At 45.0% G+C, this 13,776-nt stretch overlaps 1 protein-coding gene across 2 annotated transcripts in view; it reads right to left on the bottom strand.

Moving 5' to 3' along the window:
- The window catches only part of LOC147445639 (endoribonuclease), a 47,189-nt gene extending 37,770 nt beyond the window's left edge, over positions 1-9,419 (bottom strand). For both annotated transcript variants that reach the window (XM_086525089.1, XM_086525090.1), the window contains exons 1-3: positions 9,263-9,419; positions 9,098-9,169; positions 8,902-8,981 (exon numbers count right to left, since the gene is read on the bottom strand). In XM_086525089.1, coding sequence (XP_086381215.1) covers positions 8,902-8,981; positions 9,098-9,169; positions 9,263-9,340 — 230 coding nt within the window. In that variant the 5' untranslated portion in view covers positions 9,341-9,419. The remainder of the gene's footprint in view (positions 1-8,901; positions 8,982-9,097; positions 9,170-9,262) is intronic.
- Positions 9,420-13,776: the final 4,357 nt, after the last annotated feature.

The raw sequence follows: 13,776 nt of genomic DNA, 5'->3' as shown, positions 1-13,776 counted from the left end.
GACATGGATAGAGCCATCACATGAGTTGGGTACGAAGAAGGCTTTCTATAGAGAGCATCTTCTCCAACTCACGACAGACGGATTTGTCACACGGCCCAACTACATGGACACACATCTATCTCATGGGTTACGATGTGCCATAGGCCAGATACGCACATTGTGCCTCAATCTCCATAGGTGGGGCAGCCAGCTCCGGTCGTATGATGTCATGTGGGACTGAGGTCTTTGCTCTAATCAGCCTAGAAATCATAGATACCAAGAGCCTCTCCATATTACTCCATCCAGCACTGTCAACAGATGGTCCCCAAACCTGAACCCCGTAGTGCATAACTAAAGCAACCAAAGTGTCGAAGAGCCAAAGCTTTGTTCGAGGTTCCTGGAACTGAACCTGCGAACAAATCCTCTCTAAACCGCCTAGGGCTGCATAGGCACGAGTCAAACTAATGTTTGCTGCTACTTTCAGTGTGAACCTTGGTCCACTAAAGACCACTCCAAGATATGTGTATCAGAGTTACCGGGGAATGGGTAAAACCATGCCTGGAACGCCGGAACGGCGTTCCGGCCGGTCGGCGGTGCTTGGAACGTCCCGGAACGGCAGTCTGTTCCGACAGTCGGACTCATACCGGAACGGTCGACCGGAACGGGGGCAGAACGCCGGAACGGAAAAAACGGCAGACTTTTCAAACGTTCAAAAACGGGCAAATTTTTGAATTTTTCAAACGTCCAGAAAACGGGCAGTAAGCCCTCAAAAGCTATATATTGGCCAAGCCCTCACCCTTTTCCTTCACAAGCTCTCAAGCTCTCTTGCTCTAGCCTCTCAAGCTCTATTGCTCTCGAGTCTCAAGCTCTCAAGGCTCATTGCTCAAGCTTCAATCTCTCAAGCTCTCAAGCTACCAACTTCCAAGCTCTCAAGCTCTCAAGCTCTCAAGCATCAAGCTTTCAAAGTTCAAGGCTCTCAACTTTCAAGCTCTCTCTTGCTCTCGAGTCTCAAGGCTTTAAGCCTCAAGCTCTCTCGAGTCTCCTTCCAATTTCCATCATCTAGATTCCATGGCCTCTTCTTCTCGTACAACCCCCTCCGTTCATACAGGCAACACTCAAAAGGCGAAGGAATGGTCGTGGTGGGATAAAGTGACCTCGGAGGGCACCTTGTCGGCGACGGGAGGTTCTCGTGCATGGGCATGCAAGCTATGCTCTTACACGCGGAAAGGGGGGCATGACAAAGTGAGGGCACACTTTCTTCGAGTGCCGGGACATGAGGTGAGATTTTGCTCCAACGTAACCATCGAGAAGAGGAAGGAGCTCGAGGAAAAGGATCGGCAATTCAACCACAAAGCCAAGCCCGCACGCAAAGGTATTGATCCAAAGACCCTCATTTTCCCTTCTTCCTCTCTACCTGGTGTAGGTGTTGGTGCATCTTCACAAGGTCCAAAACGTCGCAAAAGGACCCTTGCCACCTCTTGGGACCCAAAAAAGAAGGAAGAGGCGGATGCGGCCGTGGCTCGATTCTTCTATCATGACCATATCCCATTTGTCGCGGCGAGGTATGTTCATTGTTTTATGATTTATCAATCTTCTCTCTCATTTCTTCCGTTATCGTCGGTTCCACCTTTTTGATACTAACCTCTTCTATGTTTGATCGAAATAGGTCGGAGTATTGGAAAGTCATGGTGCAACGGATAGGAGAGTATGGCACCGGCTATGTGCCGCCATCTTCAGAGGCTCTCCGGACCACTTTGCTCGATCGAGAGAAGGCTATCGTGGAGCAAGCAACCCTCAATATTCAGCGTCTTTGGGCAAAACATGGCGTTTCCCTCATTGCCAACGGGTGGAGCGATACAAGGAAGAGATCTATCGATGGTCTCGTCACATACTCGAGTGGAGAGATGTACTTTGTGCACTCTAATGATGCCACCGAGAGTGGCAAGTCCGCCGATGTCCTCTCTACAGAGTGGACAGCGGCAATAGAAACCATCGGTGAGCAACACGTGGTGGCCTTTGTCACAGATGGGGAGGCATCAAATAGGGCAGCAGCAGCTATTATAGAGGGCCACTATCCGCATGTGACAGTGTGCTTTTGCATGGCACACTGCTTGAACAACCTTCTAAAAGACATCGGCAAGCTAGACTGGATCGCTCCAGTCATTGCTGATGCAGTGAAGATTGTTACTTTCATCAACAATCACAACTTGGTTCGGAGTGAGTACCTCAAGAGGTCGGGCGGGAAAGTGCTTCTAAAGTATTCAAACACCCGCTTCGCATTCAACTTTCTTCTTGTGCACAAGCTGTCTGAATGTCAAAATGCGGTCCGACACGTCTTCATCAGTGATGAGTTCACCACCTGCCCCTATGCAAAGACAGTTGCAGGGATTTTGTGCAAGGATAAGGCAGAGGATCTTGAGTTCTGGAAGGAGCTCAAGAGTCTAGACGCACAGGTAAAACCGGTGGTTCATTTGCTTCGAGTTCTGGATGGCATGGATCCTTGCATTGGCAAGATTTATGAGGCAATGGACCGCACGATGGAGCAGCTTGAGCCGAACGCAGAGCGGTATGAGGAGATCCATGCGCTTTGCAGCTCAAGGTGGAATTCATATGCCTCTCCTTTACACGGGGTAGCGTACATGGTGGATCCAGAGTTCCAAGGTGCAAGGCAAGAGACAGATAGGAAAGTCATGAACCAATTTACAAAGATCTTAAACAAGATGGTTCTAGACAGAGATGGGCGACGCATTGTCAGAGATCAGTTGAGACAGTACAGAGAGATACGAGGGTCATTTGGCAGTCGAGATGCTCAGATTGATCGCACGAAGATAGGTTCAGTGCTATGGTGGGAGGACTATGGCTATGATGGCCCTAAGCTTCAGAGATTGGCAATCCGTATTCTCAGCCAGTCAGTCAGTACCTCATGCTTGGAGCAATTGTGGAGTACCTTTAGCCACATTGCTTCCAAGAAGAGGAATCGGCTTGGAGTGGAGAAGGCTAATGATCTTGTCTTTGTCGGCGCAAATTTGAAAATGCTTTGCAAGAGTCCAGACACCAGGTGGCTAACAAGCCTCAAGGGCCGCCAAGGTGCTACAAAAAAAACAAAGGGGGGCAAACCAGTGACCACAATACCAAAAGACTGAAGGTGACAAATACCATAAAGATGCTAGTAGCTACAAATGGCAAAGAGGGCAAGGCTCAAGCAGCCATACAAAAAGGTAAGGATAAATGGCAAAGACTCAAGACTCAAGAGCCACTAGCCTGAGAGGCCTCCCAATCCGTAGTAGCCGGCTGTAAATCATGCACATCCTCCCATTCCTCATCATCGAGCTCTAGGTCCGGCTCAATCTCAGCCACGGATGAAGTCATGATTAATTCCAAAGTGTCATCTTTGACTACTACTCTTGCAATTATTTGAGAGCATTGTGTATGGGCATTGTGTTTGCTCAATGTTGTATATGTGTTATGTACTCTGGGCGCCGCTCATCCCAATCAAATCATAATAAGGTTGAATGGTCTTCGAATCGTGTTTTTTGTGGGTATTAGAGTCAAAAGACTCTAGAACTACTTGTATTCAAACACATAACACTAAAAAAAACAATATTTGGGTGTTTTTTTAGCCTCCCGTTCCCCCGTTCCGCAGGGAGGCCCGTCGCCGTTCCCGTTCCGTGTTCCGGGTAACTCTGATGTGTATGCATCAGTGTACTCCATACTGTCCTGACCATATGTGAATGTAGGTGTTGATCTCTTGACCCACTTTGACGTGGTATTTAATACCATGACCTTGGTTTTACTAAGGTTGACAGACAATCCACTATCCCCTGCAAAACTATGCAAAGCGTCCAAATGTCTCTACATACCCTCTGGTGAGTCTGATATCAACACAATATCGTCAGCATACAATAAAAGAGGGATCCATGTCCCTGCAAGCTGAGCACCTCTATCTCCTCCTCTGTCAATATAATCAGAGACCTCATCAACATACATACCAAATAAAGTAGAGGACAATGGGCATCCCTGTTTCACTCCGATAGTGGAGTGAACTATGTCAGATATCCCTCCTCGTGTGCGTACATGACCCATCACTAGACTGTACAATGCCATAATCCCCCATATCAGTTTTGTGGGTACCCCCAATTCCATAAGTCGGCGCATCAATCTGGCCCTCGGTACTGTGTCAAAAGCTTTGCGGAAGTCCACAAAGCTGCAATATATCCGTTTACCATGTGCTCGACCCTCCTCAATGATAGCTCTGAGTGTAAGACATGATCTAGTGTTGAGAAACCCCTCCCGAAACCAGCCTGTCCAGGTGCCCGTATGCCCATAATCTCTGCCCAGCTGCTCAGCCTATGCTCAAGGATGGATGCCTACAACCGTGCCAATGTGTGTCCTACCATGATGGTACGGTAATTCCCCGGCACTGTGGGGTCTCCTGTCTTGAAGATAGGTACAATAGTAGACAATCTCCAAGACTCAGGAAAGCCCTCGCACATGACACGGTTGAACAACCATGCAAGCATCTCTGCCAACAAGTCCCCAGCATGTATAATGTGCTCTACTACCAAACCCTCATGATCCTGTGCTCGTCTGGTCTTCATCCTGTCAATGGCCTCCTTTACCATCTCAGTGGTAAAGAAGGTGCTCGTAGCCGGACATGGCTGTGTTAGATCTAGTAGTGGTGGCTGTCCAGGTACAGTGTATAATGATGCTGCATACTGCCCCCATATCTCCGTAGAGGTAATCACTGGTGGGGGAGACTGCACATGGAGTAGACGCCAAGCCTCTCCTGAATCTCTACTAAGGAAGAGCTGATATAAATCCTGCTCCATCTGGACCAAGAAAGCTCGCTTCTTCCGTCGTACTAGTCGTCGTGGCAATACGAGACTGTCTATAGGTGATCACTCCCAATGCAAGTTCCCGCTGGATCTCAGCTCTCCTCTGTCGACACTCCTCATCATACCAGCTGTTCTCAAGCATGTGCCCAGAACGACGTCTCTGACCAGGCTGAGTGTGTATGCCTCTGTCGCTGCCCCATGTAATGTCACTGTCAGCATAGATGTGATCTCCTCCACTGTGTATACTGGCTCTGATGTACATAAAAGTCTACGTATCTCCTCTACATAGACTGAGTCAGTCTCTAGTGTAAAAGTATAACGTAGATGTCTACCACCCCGTGAGGCCTGAGATGTATTGTACTCAGAGGAGACTGATAATGTCAAAAGTGCATGATCTACTGCTATCCCAACAGGCCTGGGCCCCATTGTAAAATCCTGAATGTGAGATAAAGCTCGGATGTGTCAGAACATAGTCTACAGTACTGGCCCAATGTCTGTGTGGAAAACACGTAAAACCTGTAGATGATGGGAATGTCAGTAAGCCATTCAGTATGGCTACACTGTGAGTAGTCGTCATCTCCCTAAGGTATCTCCCATACTTTGTATACTCTCTATCGTGTGAGCATCTCTCAAGCCCCATCTCCTTTGGTTCAAGCTCTCTGAGCATCTCCTCTAAGGTGTCATAGAAAACCATCTGTGAACTGCCTGTACGGGCATTGAAATCCCCCAATAGTATGATGTCTCCATTCCTGAAGAACTCCCAAATATCATCATCAAGTACAGAGTAAGGAGACTGCCCTCTGGGTGAAGCATATACTCAAGTGCTGGGAGGAAAATAGCATATGGCGATGTACAAGAAACGCCCAGTCTCTGCCCTCAACCTCACCCACATGTATCTGGCCTAATCATCTCTCCGAACTATGTGCACTAGTAGCTGGAGCTCCTCTCTGAAAAGAACTACTACACCTCCTGATCCTCTAGTCCCATGCTCAGATCTGGTGCATGTCCGGCAAGCTATCTCCCATCTGTATCCTGATATATGCGGCATCAACTGTCCTGGAGCCTGATGAGTCCCCGAGTAGAAAACAATGTCTCTATCTCTGAAGCTATCCTCAAAGGCCCCCACATCAAGTCTATATGAATCATTACAGTTCCAAACCGCCATCCTGAGTGTGGTCCCATAGGTCTCGCACCGTCATGTAGGGCGTCTCTCCATAATGACCACTCTTCCTTCTCTGTAAAAAGTTGTCTTCCCTTTTTCTCTTGCGGCCCTAATCTCTGGCATGACTTCTTGCATGTGGGCAAGCTGTGAGGGTGAGATCGTCACCAAGGAAGATACCAGTCTTTTTGAGAGTGGGCCTCCTCCTCAAAAATTCCTTCTTTTCCTCAATAGAGAGGAAGCGCAGTATGAGAGCTCTTCCTCTCGATGTTTCCCCCGTGACTCCACTTTCTTACCAACTCTCCATGCTCTTGTGTGTCGCTTTTTGCATCCCCAGTAGTACCATGAGCTCCTGTACTTCCTCATCAATTTTGTCCCGATCGTTGAGGCCAATAACCCTCACATGCAAGGCCCTCATACGTCTTCGTTGTTCCTCCTCAAGTGTCATGTCGATGATGGTGGGAGTGGGGATTGATACCTTTTTTGCCTTTGCCCTTCTTTGCGACCGAAATCCACTTCTCCGCTTCCTCAACTTTCTTATGAGTTTTGGTAATCATATATGTCCATGAAGACGTTTTTGCTTCCTGCTGTTTCTCCTCTTCCTTAATGGCTTGCATTTGCTCTTTGATTACCTTAAGTTCTTCTATCACTGAGGGTTGGATTTCTCCCTCTTCTAGTCCACCATTGGCTCTTGCCTCGGCTAGGTCTCTCTTGAGGGCTGAAATCTGATTCTTGAGGTCTTCAATTTCGGCCCGATGCTTCAATTGGCTTCAATATTAAGTGATAAATTCTACTTATCATAGTATATTTGATAGTGTTATGTGCTCCCATTTGTGACAGAGTCAAGTGTCAAGAGAATCCTTGGAATTAGAACGTTGTGGTTGAGGATTTTCTTAAGGTGTCAGTTCATCTTCGGTTGTAAATTCGAATCTTCCCTTCATTAGTTTATAACCAGCATGGTCAACAAGCTCTTGTATGGTAGAGACTTGCTTGGACAAACAGTATTCTTGAAGTGGAGATGGTAATCCAATAGCATAGCACTCACATTGGTCCTCTAAGGTTAACATTTTGAAGAAGGAGACGTAAAGCTAGATGTCCAAAAATTTCTGATTGTACTCTCATGGTTTCAATGGCCAGTATTTTTAAGTTACCCCATTCCGCCAGAAGTTGTGCTTCAAATAAAGAGGACGAGCAAAAATATTCTTGAATGCTTGCCAAGTACTTGGAGTGTGAGGCTTTGTGGCTACCGAACTCCGCCGCTAGAAAGCGGCTGTTCGAGAAATTTTGGATTCTTCTGTGTAGTTCCCAAGTGAATTCTATCGTGGGTGTTTCGTGAGGATGTCGCAAAGTTCATCGATGAGGAACTACAAGTACTCATTAGAATCCAAAAACAACATCTTGTCTATTTGGGTAGGACTGGTTTGCTTGTCAACACAGCAAACAACTGAAGCTATGATACCACTGAAGTCGACAGGCACCACATGCCAACTGAAAAGCTTCAACACATATGAAACTGAAAGAGAGAGAATCCACACGATAGACATGGAGTGACAGAGTTCTACTCCCAAATGCTCTCGCCCCAAAACCATGGCGCCCCTTTCAGTATTTCTCTTATATTAATCTTCACAAGGTACAATTGCCCGGGAGAGAGCTCTCTGCAATCTGCAATTGCATGAATGCCAAAAGCCTCCCCCAAGGCTCATATTTTACGGCCTTGGCTTGAAAAGCATAAATACAAAAACTCACACCTATATGCAGCTTCCGCGATTTCCGGCCAGCCTGCCACATCATACACCCATGATTCGGGGCGCGCTTTACAGCCAGGTTTCCATATCATCACTACGATTTAAAAAACAATCTTCCATGTCATCACTGCAATGATAATGCCATGTCATCCCCCTTTGTGACAAGGTTGCCATGTGTACACCACTCGGGAAATAAATCTAACGGGATGTACACCTCAAAGGCTGGTCCGAACTTTGCACAAGCAGGAAAACACCACCGAAAGGGTCACCTCGGGACAGCAGCGGCTGAGGGAGAAGCTACGGAGGAGGATCATCTTGCACATGAACATGCAAGTGAGTGACCGATAGCAATCTCCACCGATTTAGGGGGAAGGACAGCGCACGCGCAGGGCGGGGGGAAGAGAAAAGCCTGGAACACTGACAATATTCTGGTAAGCACCACAAGATCAGGCATCTGGGTCCCATACGTAGGACCCTCTCTAGCTGCCTGACCTCCAAATAGGCCCCATGACCAAAAAATGGGGGCATAAATGAGAAAAAAACTATAAACAGGACATCCAAGTGGGCATCCACCAAATTGGGCATAAGAGAAAAATACCTTGACACAAAGACCACCTAGTATAACACTGTCAGCACAAGATGCTCAGTAAAATATGGCTAAAGAGTGTCCCCATGGAGAGAGAGTACCTCACATAAGCCAGGAACAGCCACAAAAAAGCCCTCACCCCACGACCCACCCCAAGGAGATACCTAGGCACTAGTAGCGCCGTCAACAGACGACCAGAGAGATGACAAACTCTAATACGTAACTCCTCAATGAAGATGCATCTCCCACGCTGAATAGCGGGGATCAGGCAATTGGCTGCAAGATTTGCCTCTAAATGCGCAGAGATGGAAACTGAATTGGTCACCTGGCTGATGATAGGGCAGTAACCAGCAAATAGGATGTTTTGATGGGATATACACAGCCAGACAGCCAGCCACTCAAAACATAAGGGCTGCCAGCCCTTGACCTGCAGAACAGGGGGGAGACCCACGAATATAATGGAAGGAGATTCTTTCTTCAATCTCTTCATTCCAGCAATTCTCACCAAAAAACAGCTGTTGTTCTTGATCTGAAAGCATCTTCATGCCCAATATAAATATATAAGTATTTGTAATCACAAAGACATCGGTCACACACCTTGAAGAACCTCGGATTCTGCGCCGATATAAAGGCAGCCCCATACATTGAGCGTATGCCACAACAACCTGATGACCAACCTGCAATTTGTTTTGCACAAAAAACACATAGCGCACTACATCATGAACAAGTTAAGACCAATAACGGGTATAAAATGAAGAACTGAAAAGCCAATAAACACAACAGCCACGCTTACTGTTTGGTACATGAAACTATCTAGCTCATCAACTGACTCATCCATGGGAAGCAAATTTGCAAGTGCCACTATCTGCAGAGTATGTAGGAGGTATTTCTGCTAGCTGCAATGCGCTCTCTCTCTCTCTCTCTCTCTCTCTCTCTCTCTCCCCACAAAGCTGCAAACCTCATGGCCATGGTCGATGCAGCGCATCATGGCATAGCAACTGTCCTTTCCACCGCTAATCAACGCCACTACCTTCATGTTCTTATGTCTGCAGTCAAAGTTCTCTCTCGCTCTCTGTGTTTTGAACTTTGAATGTACATGAACGTATGAAAATTTTTCATAAATAGTTATTTGGAAAAATTACCAAAATGCCCCTGAGATTCAGAAATGTCTTCAGAATCCCAAAATATCCCTCGTCATCAATCTCATAAAGATCTTGCAAGACATTATGTTGTGCAACTCATCATAGGAAGATTGGTTCTCCATCCTTAGAAGATGATAGAAACAAGATTCTATCATGACACGAGTCCTATGGATTATGTCTCCAAGATGACATGCGCGAGGGCCCTATAAACGTATATATAGGGGTTGGATGGGAGGAGTGCATAGGTCATCACCCTATCCTCACATTGAAATCATAGCTTAAGGAAGGGTAGGAAAGGAGTTGCATGAGTTTTCATAGTTGAGAAGGCTTCTTATGTCTTACATCATCAAGCACTCCTCTCCCTACTTGCTTCATTGGCGACTCCTTGACTTTCTTGTTGATTTTTGGGTCACTTCCCCGGGGTCTTACGCATTGATTTGGTGCCTCACGGGGTGCAGCTTCTAGATCTCCTTCGACCTTGCTTCTTCTATGAATTGAGACACGAGATTTTTGGACTTTGGTTTTGGCATTTTGGCTAAAGGTGTATCTGGTTGTATTATAAACACCTTCCATTCTAATCGAAAGAAGGGGGGGGGGGGGGGGGGGGGGGGGGGTTCTATTTATAAGGAATCCAATGCATTTATAGTGCATGTGAAATGAAATACCAATGTACAATGTCATATACCTCGTAAGAAAATGATGTTGCTAGGGGAAAAACAAGTCACTTATGGAGATTGCATGATGTATGGTCAAAATCCAAGCTTTGCCACATGCGTTAGGGTTTGAGATTAGCATATATGTTGTCTATGTACCAAGAAAGTCTCCCACTAAAGCATCGCAGTCTATCAATTCAGTTGAGAATTGGCATGGCATAAGAAGCCCCATTGGTCACTTGCTTGTGTTTGATTGCTTGGCTTATGCTTTGTTGCCTAAGCACCAACGCAAAAAAAATGGAGGATGAGTCTTTGAAATGTATTTTTGTTGGTTATGGTCTAGAAAGCCAAAATTATATGTTTCTCATTTGCAAACAAAGCATATCTTGATTGATTGAGATTTTACTTTTATAGATGCTTGTGTTTGATTGCTTGGCTTATGCTTTATTGCCTAAGCAACAACGCAAAAAAAAATGGAGGATGAGTCTTTGAAATGTATTTTTGTTGGTTATGGTCTAGAAAGCCAAAATTATATGTTTCTCATTTGCAAACAAAGCATATCTTGATTGATTGAGATATCTATACTCTTTATAATGCAGCTTAAAAGTTTCAAGGAAGGAGAAGGTAACCACGTGTCACTCTTTGGTTCATTTCAAAAAACACCTTACAAAACATCTAATCTAAAATGCAAAAGTAAAAGGTAAGATTGTAAGAAATGACAGCCTACGCATGCAGAATGTAAGAACTGACGAGCCTTTTCAAATGTAAAGTCAAAAGATTTTGTATTCTACATAAAATAAATGTTGAATTTTGATTGCACATAACAAAAAGGGGATAACTTTAGTGGAAGTTTTGTTACTCAATCTATACTTAAAAATTTCAAGCAAGAAGAAGGCCTCCACATGTCATGCATTGGTTCACTTCAAAAAAGTCTAAACCAAACATCTAATGTAAAATGCAAAAGTGAAGGGTAAGATTTGACATGCATAGGGAAATGAAAAGCCTTTCAAAATGTACAGTGTAAAACAAAAGACTTTCAATTGTACATCTATACTATATATAATTGAGCTTAAAATTTTTGAGAAAGGAGAAGATGTCCACATATCGAAATTTCCAAACCTTGCAAAAAAGCACATCCTCGCTCTTTGAACTGCAGTGATTTGAAGCAAACTCGCGAGTCGTTGCTCGTGTATAGAGATGAGAGAGAGAGAGAGAGGCCCCGACGTTGTGTCATGTCAACTGTTGGCTGCATAGGATGATGGGTGCAAGTTGTGTGCGTCGAAGAGAGAAAAAGAGACGTACGACTGGTCAAAACTCAGAAGGCTGTGCGAGAGAGAGAGAGAGAGAGAGAGAGAGAGAAAACTTCCACGTTGACTCTTGGTTGCCTAAGCGCATGGCCGCAGGCTGTGTGTGAGTCTTGAGAGCCTCTGTGAGAGAGAGAGAGAGAGAGAGAGAGAGAGAGAGAGAGAGAGAGACGTACATCTGGTTTTGGAAGCCTGTGCCCATTGCCTATGCGAGAGAGAAAGAGACCGAGAGAGGAGAGAGAGTAGATACTTAGGACTCGGCAGTAGGCGCCTGCTTGAGTGAAGTCTGTGGTGTGTGTGAGAGAATTACAGATGTCGTATGGTAGGACAAGATGAGCGTACGTAGGTGAGGGTTCAACCGGCATTTTCAAAATTGTAAACGGCGAACACTGGAATGTGACTGGATAGAGCATACAAAATTAGAAATGTACATGGTACTTAGTACTTTCCACTTGAGACCTCCAGGTTTACAATTTACAAATCAAGAAGGTAAAGTTGGGGGGAAGAAGGGGTTAGCATGGATGGTAGAGAGACAAAGAAGAAGAGAATTTTAACATCGTAGGAAACTATCCAGAGCAATGTTCGAGAAAAATGTGTCTCAACTTAAAATCATGTCGTTTTCAATTTCAAAAATGTCGGTTGAAGGCAAGGGAAAAAGGAGAAACTCCACTCCAAAAAAGACGTAAAACCTTGAAAAATAAAATGAATTTTCTAAAATTTCCTCTTAGCAAATTCAAGGAAAGGAATTTTTTATGTTTGGAAAAAGGATTTTTCTCGAACACTGATCTCGAGAGACCTTAAAGATCTATCTAACAAGGAGAGTTGAACTCAAGACTTGTTGAGAGAGAGAGAGAGAGAGAGAGAGAGACGCTAACAACACACACACATTTGTTTGGATGTCAATAGTACTATAAGACAATGAGTGGGAGAGAGAGAGCTATTAGGAGTCACTGCTTGGAAAAACAAATTCTCCAACAGCTTGAAAAACTATAGATAAGAATTTTATAGGTAAATTAACTACATTGAAAGGTTTTTACACTAAATTTTTGAACATTTTGTAAAATTTTCACCCTCAATATATAAAAATTTAGCACTAAATCTTTTATAAAAAAAGGCACTCCTAGGAGTATGAGAGAAGGAGAGAGAGAAGGCGAGAGGACTTGTGTTTCCAGTGCACGCAAACACAGAGAGGGAGAGAGGCAAAGAGAGCCCGAGCAGTAGTGCTCTCGCCATAGAGAGAGAGAGAGAGAGAGAGAGAGAGAGAGAGAGAGAGAGAGAGAGAGAGAGAGGCAAAAATCTCCCGCCAAGATCATGCTTCCATAGGCAGTAGAGAGAAGTGAAGGGACAACTTGCATTCGGGCATCAGGGTGATATGCACAAGAATTTAGGAAGGCAAAAATCTCCCGCCAAGATCATGCTTCCGTATGCAGTAGAGAGAAAGGTTCAATGTTGCGTTCAACAACAAACGATGGCTCGTGGCAACCGACCATAACTATGAAGGGACAATTTGCATTCGGGCATCGGGGTGATTCGCATAAGCGTCGAGGGAGGCAAATATTTCCCATCAAGATCATGCTCCGATAGGCAGTAGAGAGAAAGGTTCAAAGTTGCATTCAACTACAAGCAATGGTTGGTGGTGACCATAGCAATGATGGGACAACTTGCTCTTAAATTTGGACATCGAGGCGATTTGCACAAGTTTTCGCCTAGCAAGGTGAGCACGTGTTTGCTGTTGGGAGAATTTTTTTTTTCAAAAACTTGAAAAACCTACATATTACAATTTTTAGAGGGGACCTAACTATATTGAAAGGTTTTTTTACTAAATTTCTCTAAATGTTGTAGGTTTTCTCACCTTCAAATATAAAAATTGATAGTAAATCTCAAAATTTGTAGGTGGGATTTCACTAAACCTAGGTTTTTTCGAGCACTGCTAGGAATGCTCAAGAGAGAAAGAGAGGGCGAGAGCACTTGTGTTACCAGTGCACACACACACACACACACACACACACACACACACACACAGAGGCAAAGCGACAAAGAGAGACTTAGCAGTAGTGCTCTAGCCAGGAGAGCAGGAGAGAGAGAGAGAGAGAGAGAGAGAGAGAGAGAGAGAGAGAGAGACAAAAATCTCTTGCCAAGATCTTGCTCCCATAGGTAGTAGAGAGAAAGGTTCAAAGTCATGCTCAACGACATTAGATGGTTCGTGGAAGTTGACCATAGTTGGGAAGGGATGACTTGCATTGCGGCATCAAGGCGATTTGCACAAGCATTCGCCTCATGAGGTGAGCACACCTTGCTTCACGTTCATTGTAAACCACATCCCCACATTAACCACATTCCCACATATGAGAAATTTTAGAGGTGACTTGAAGG

This window comes from Adiantum capillus-veneris, chromosome 12, assembly GCF_014529385.1.
Source record: "Adiantum capillus-veneris isolate H3 chromosome 12, ASM1452938v2, whole genome shotgun sequence".
NCBI lineage: Eukaryota > Viridiplantae > Streptophyta > Polypodiopsida > Polypodiales > Pteridaceae > Adiantum > Adiantum capillus-veneris.
This window is presented reverse-complemented; position numbering and strand designations above follow the sequence as displayed.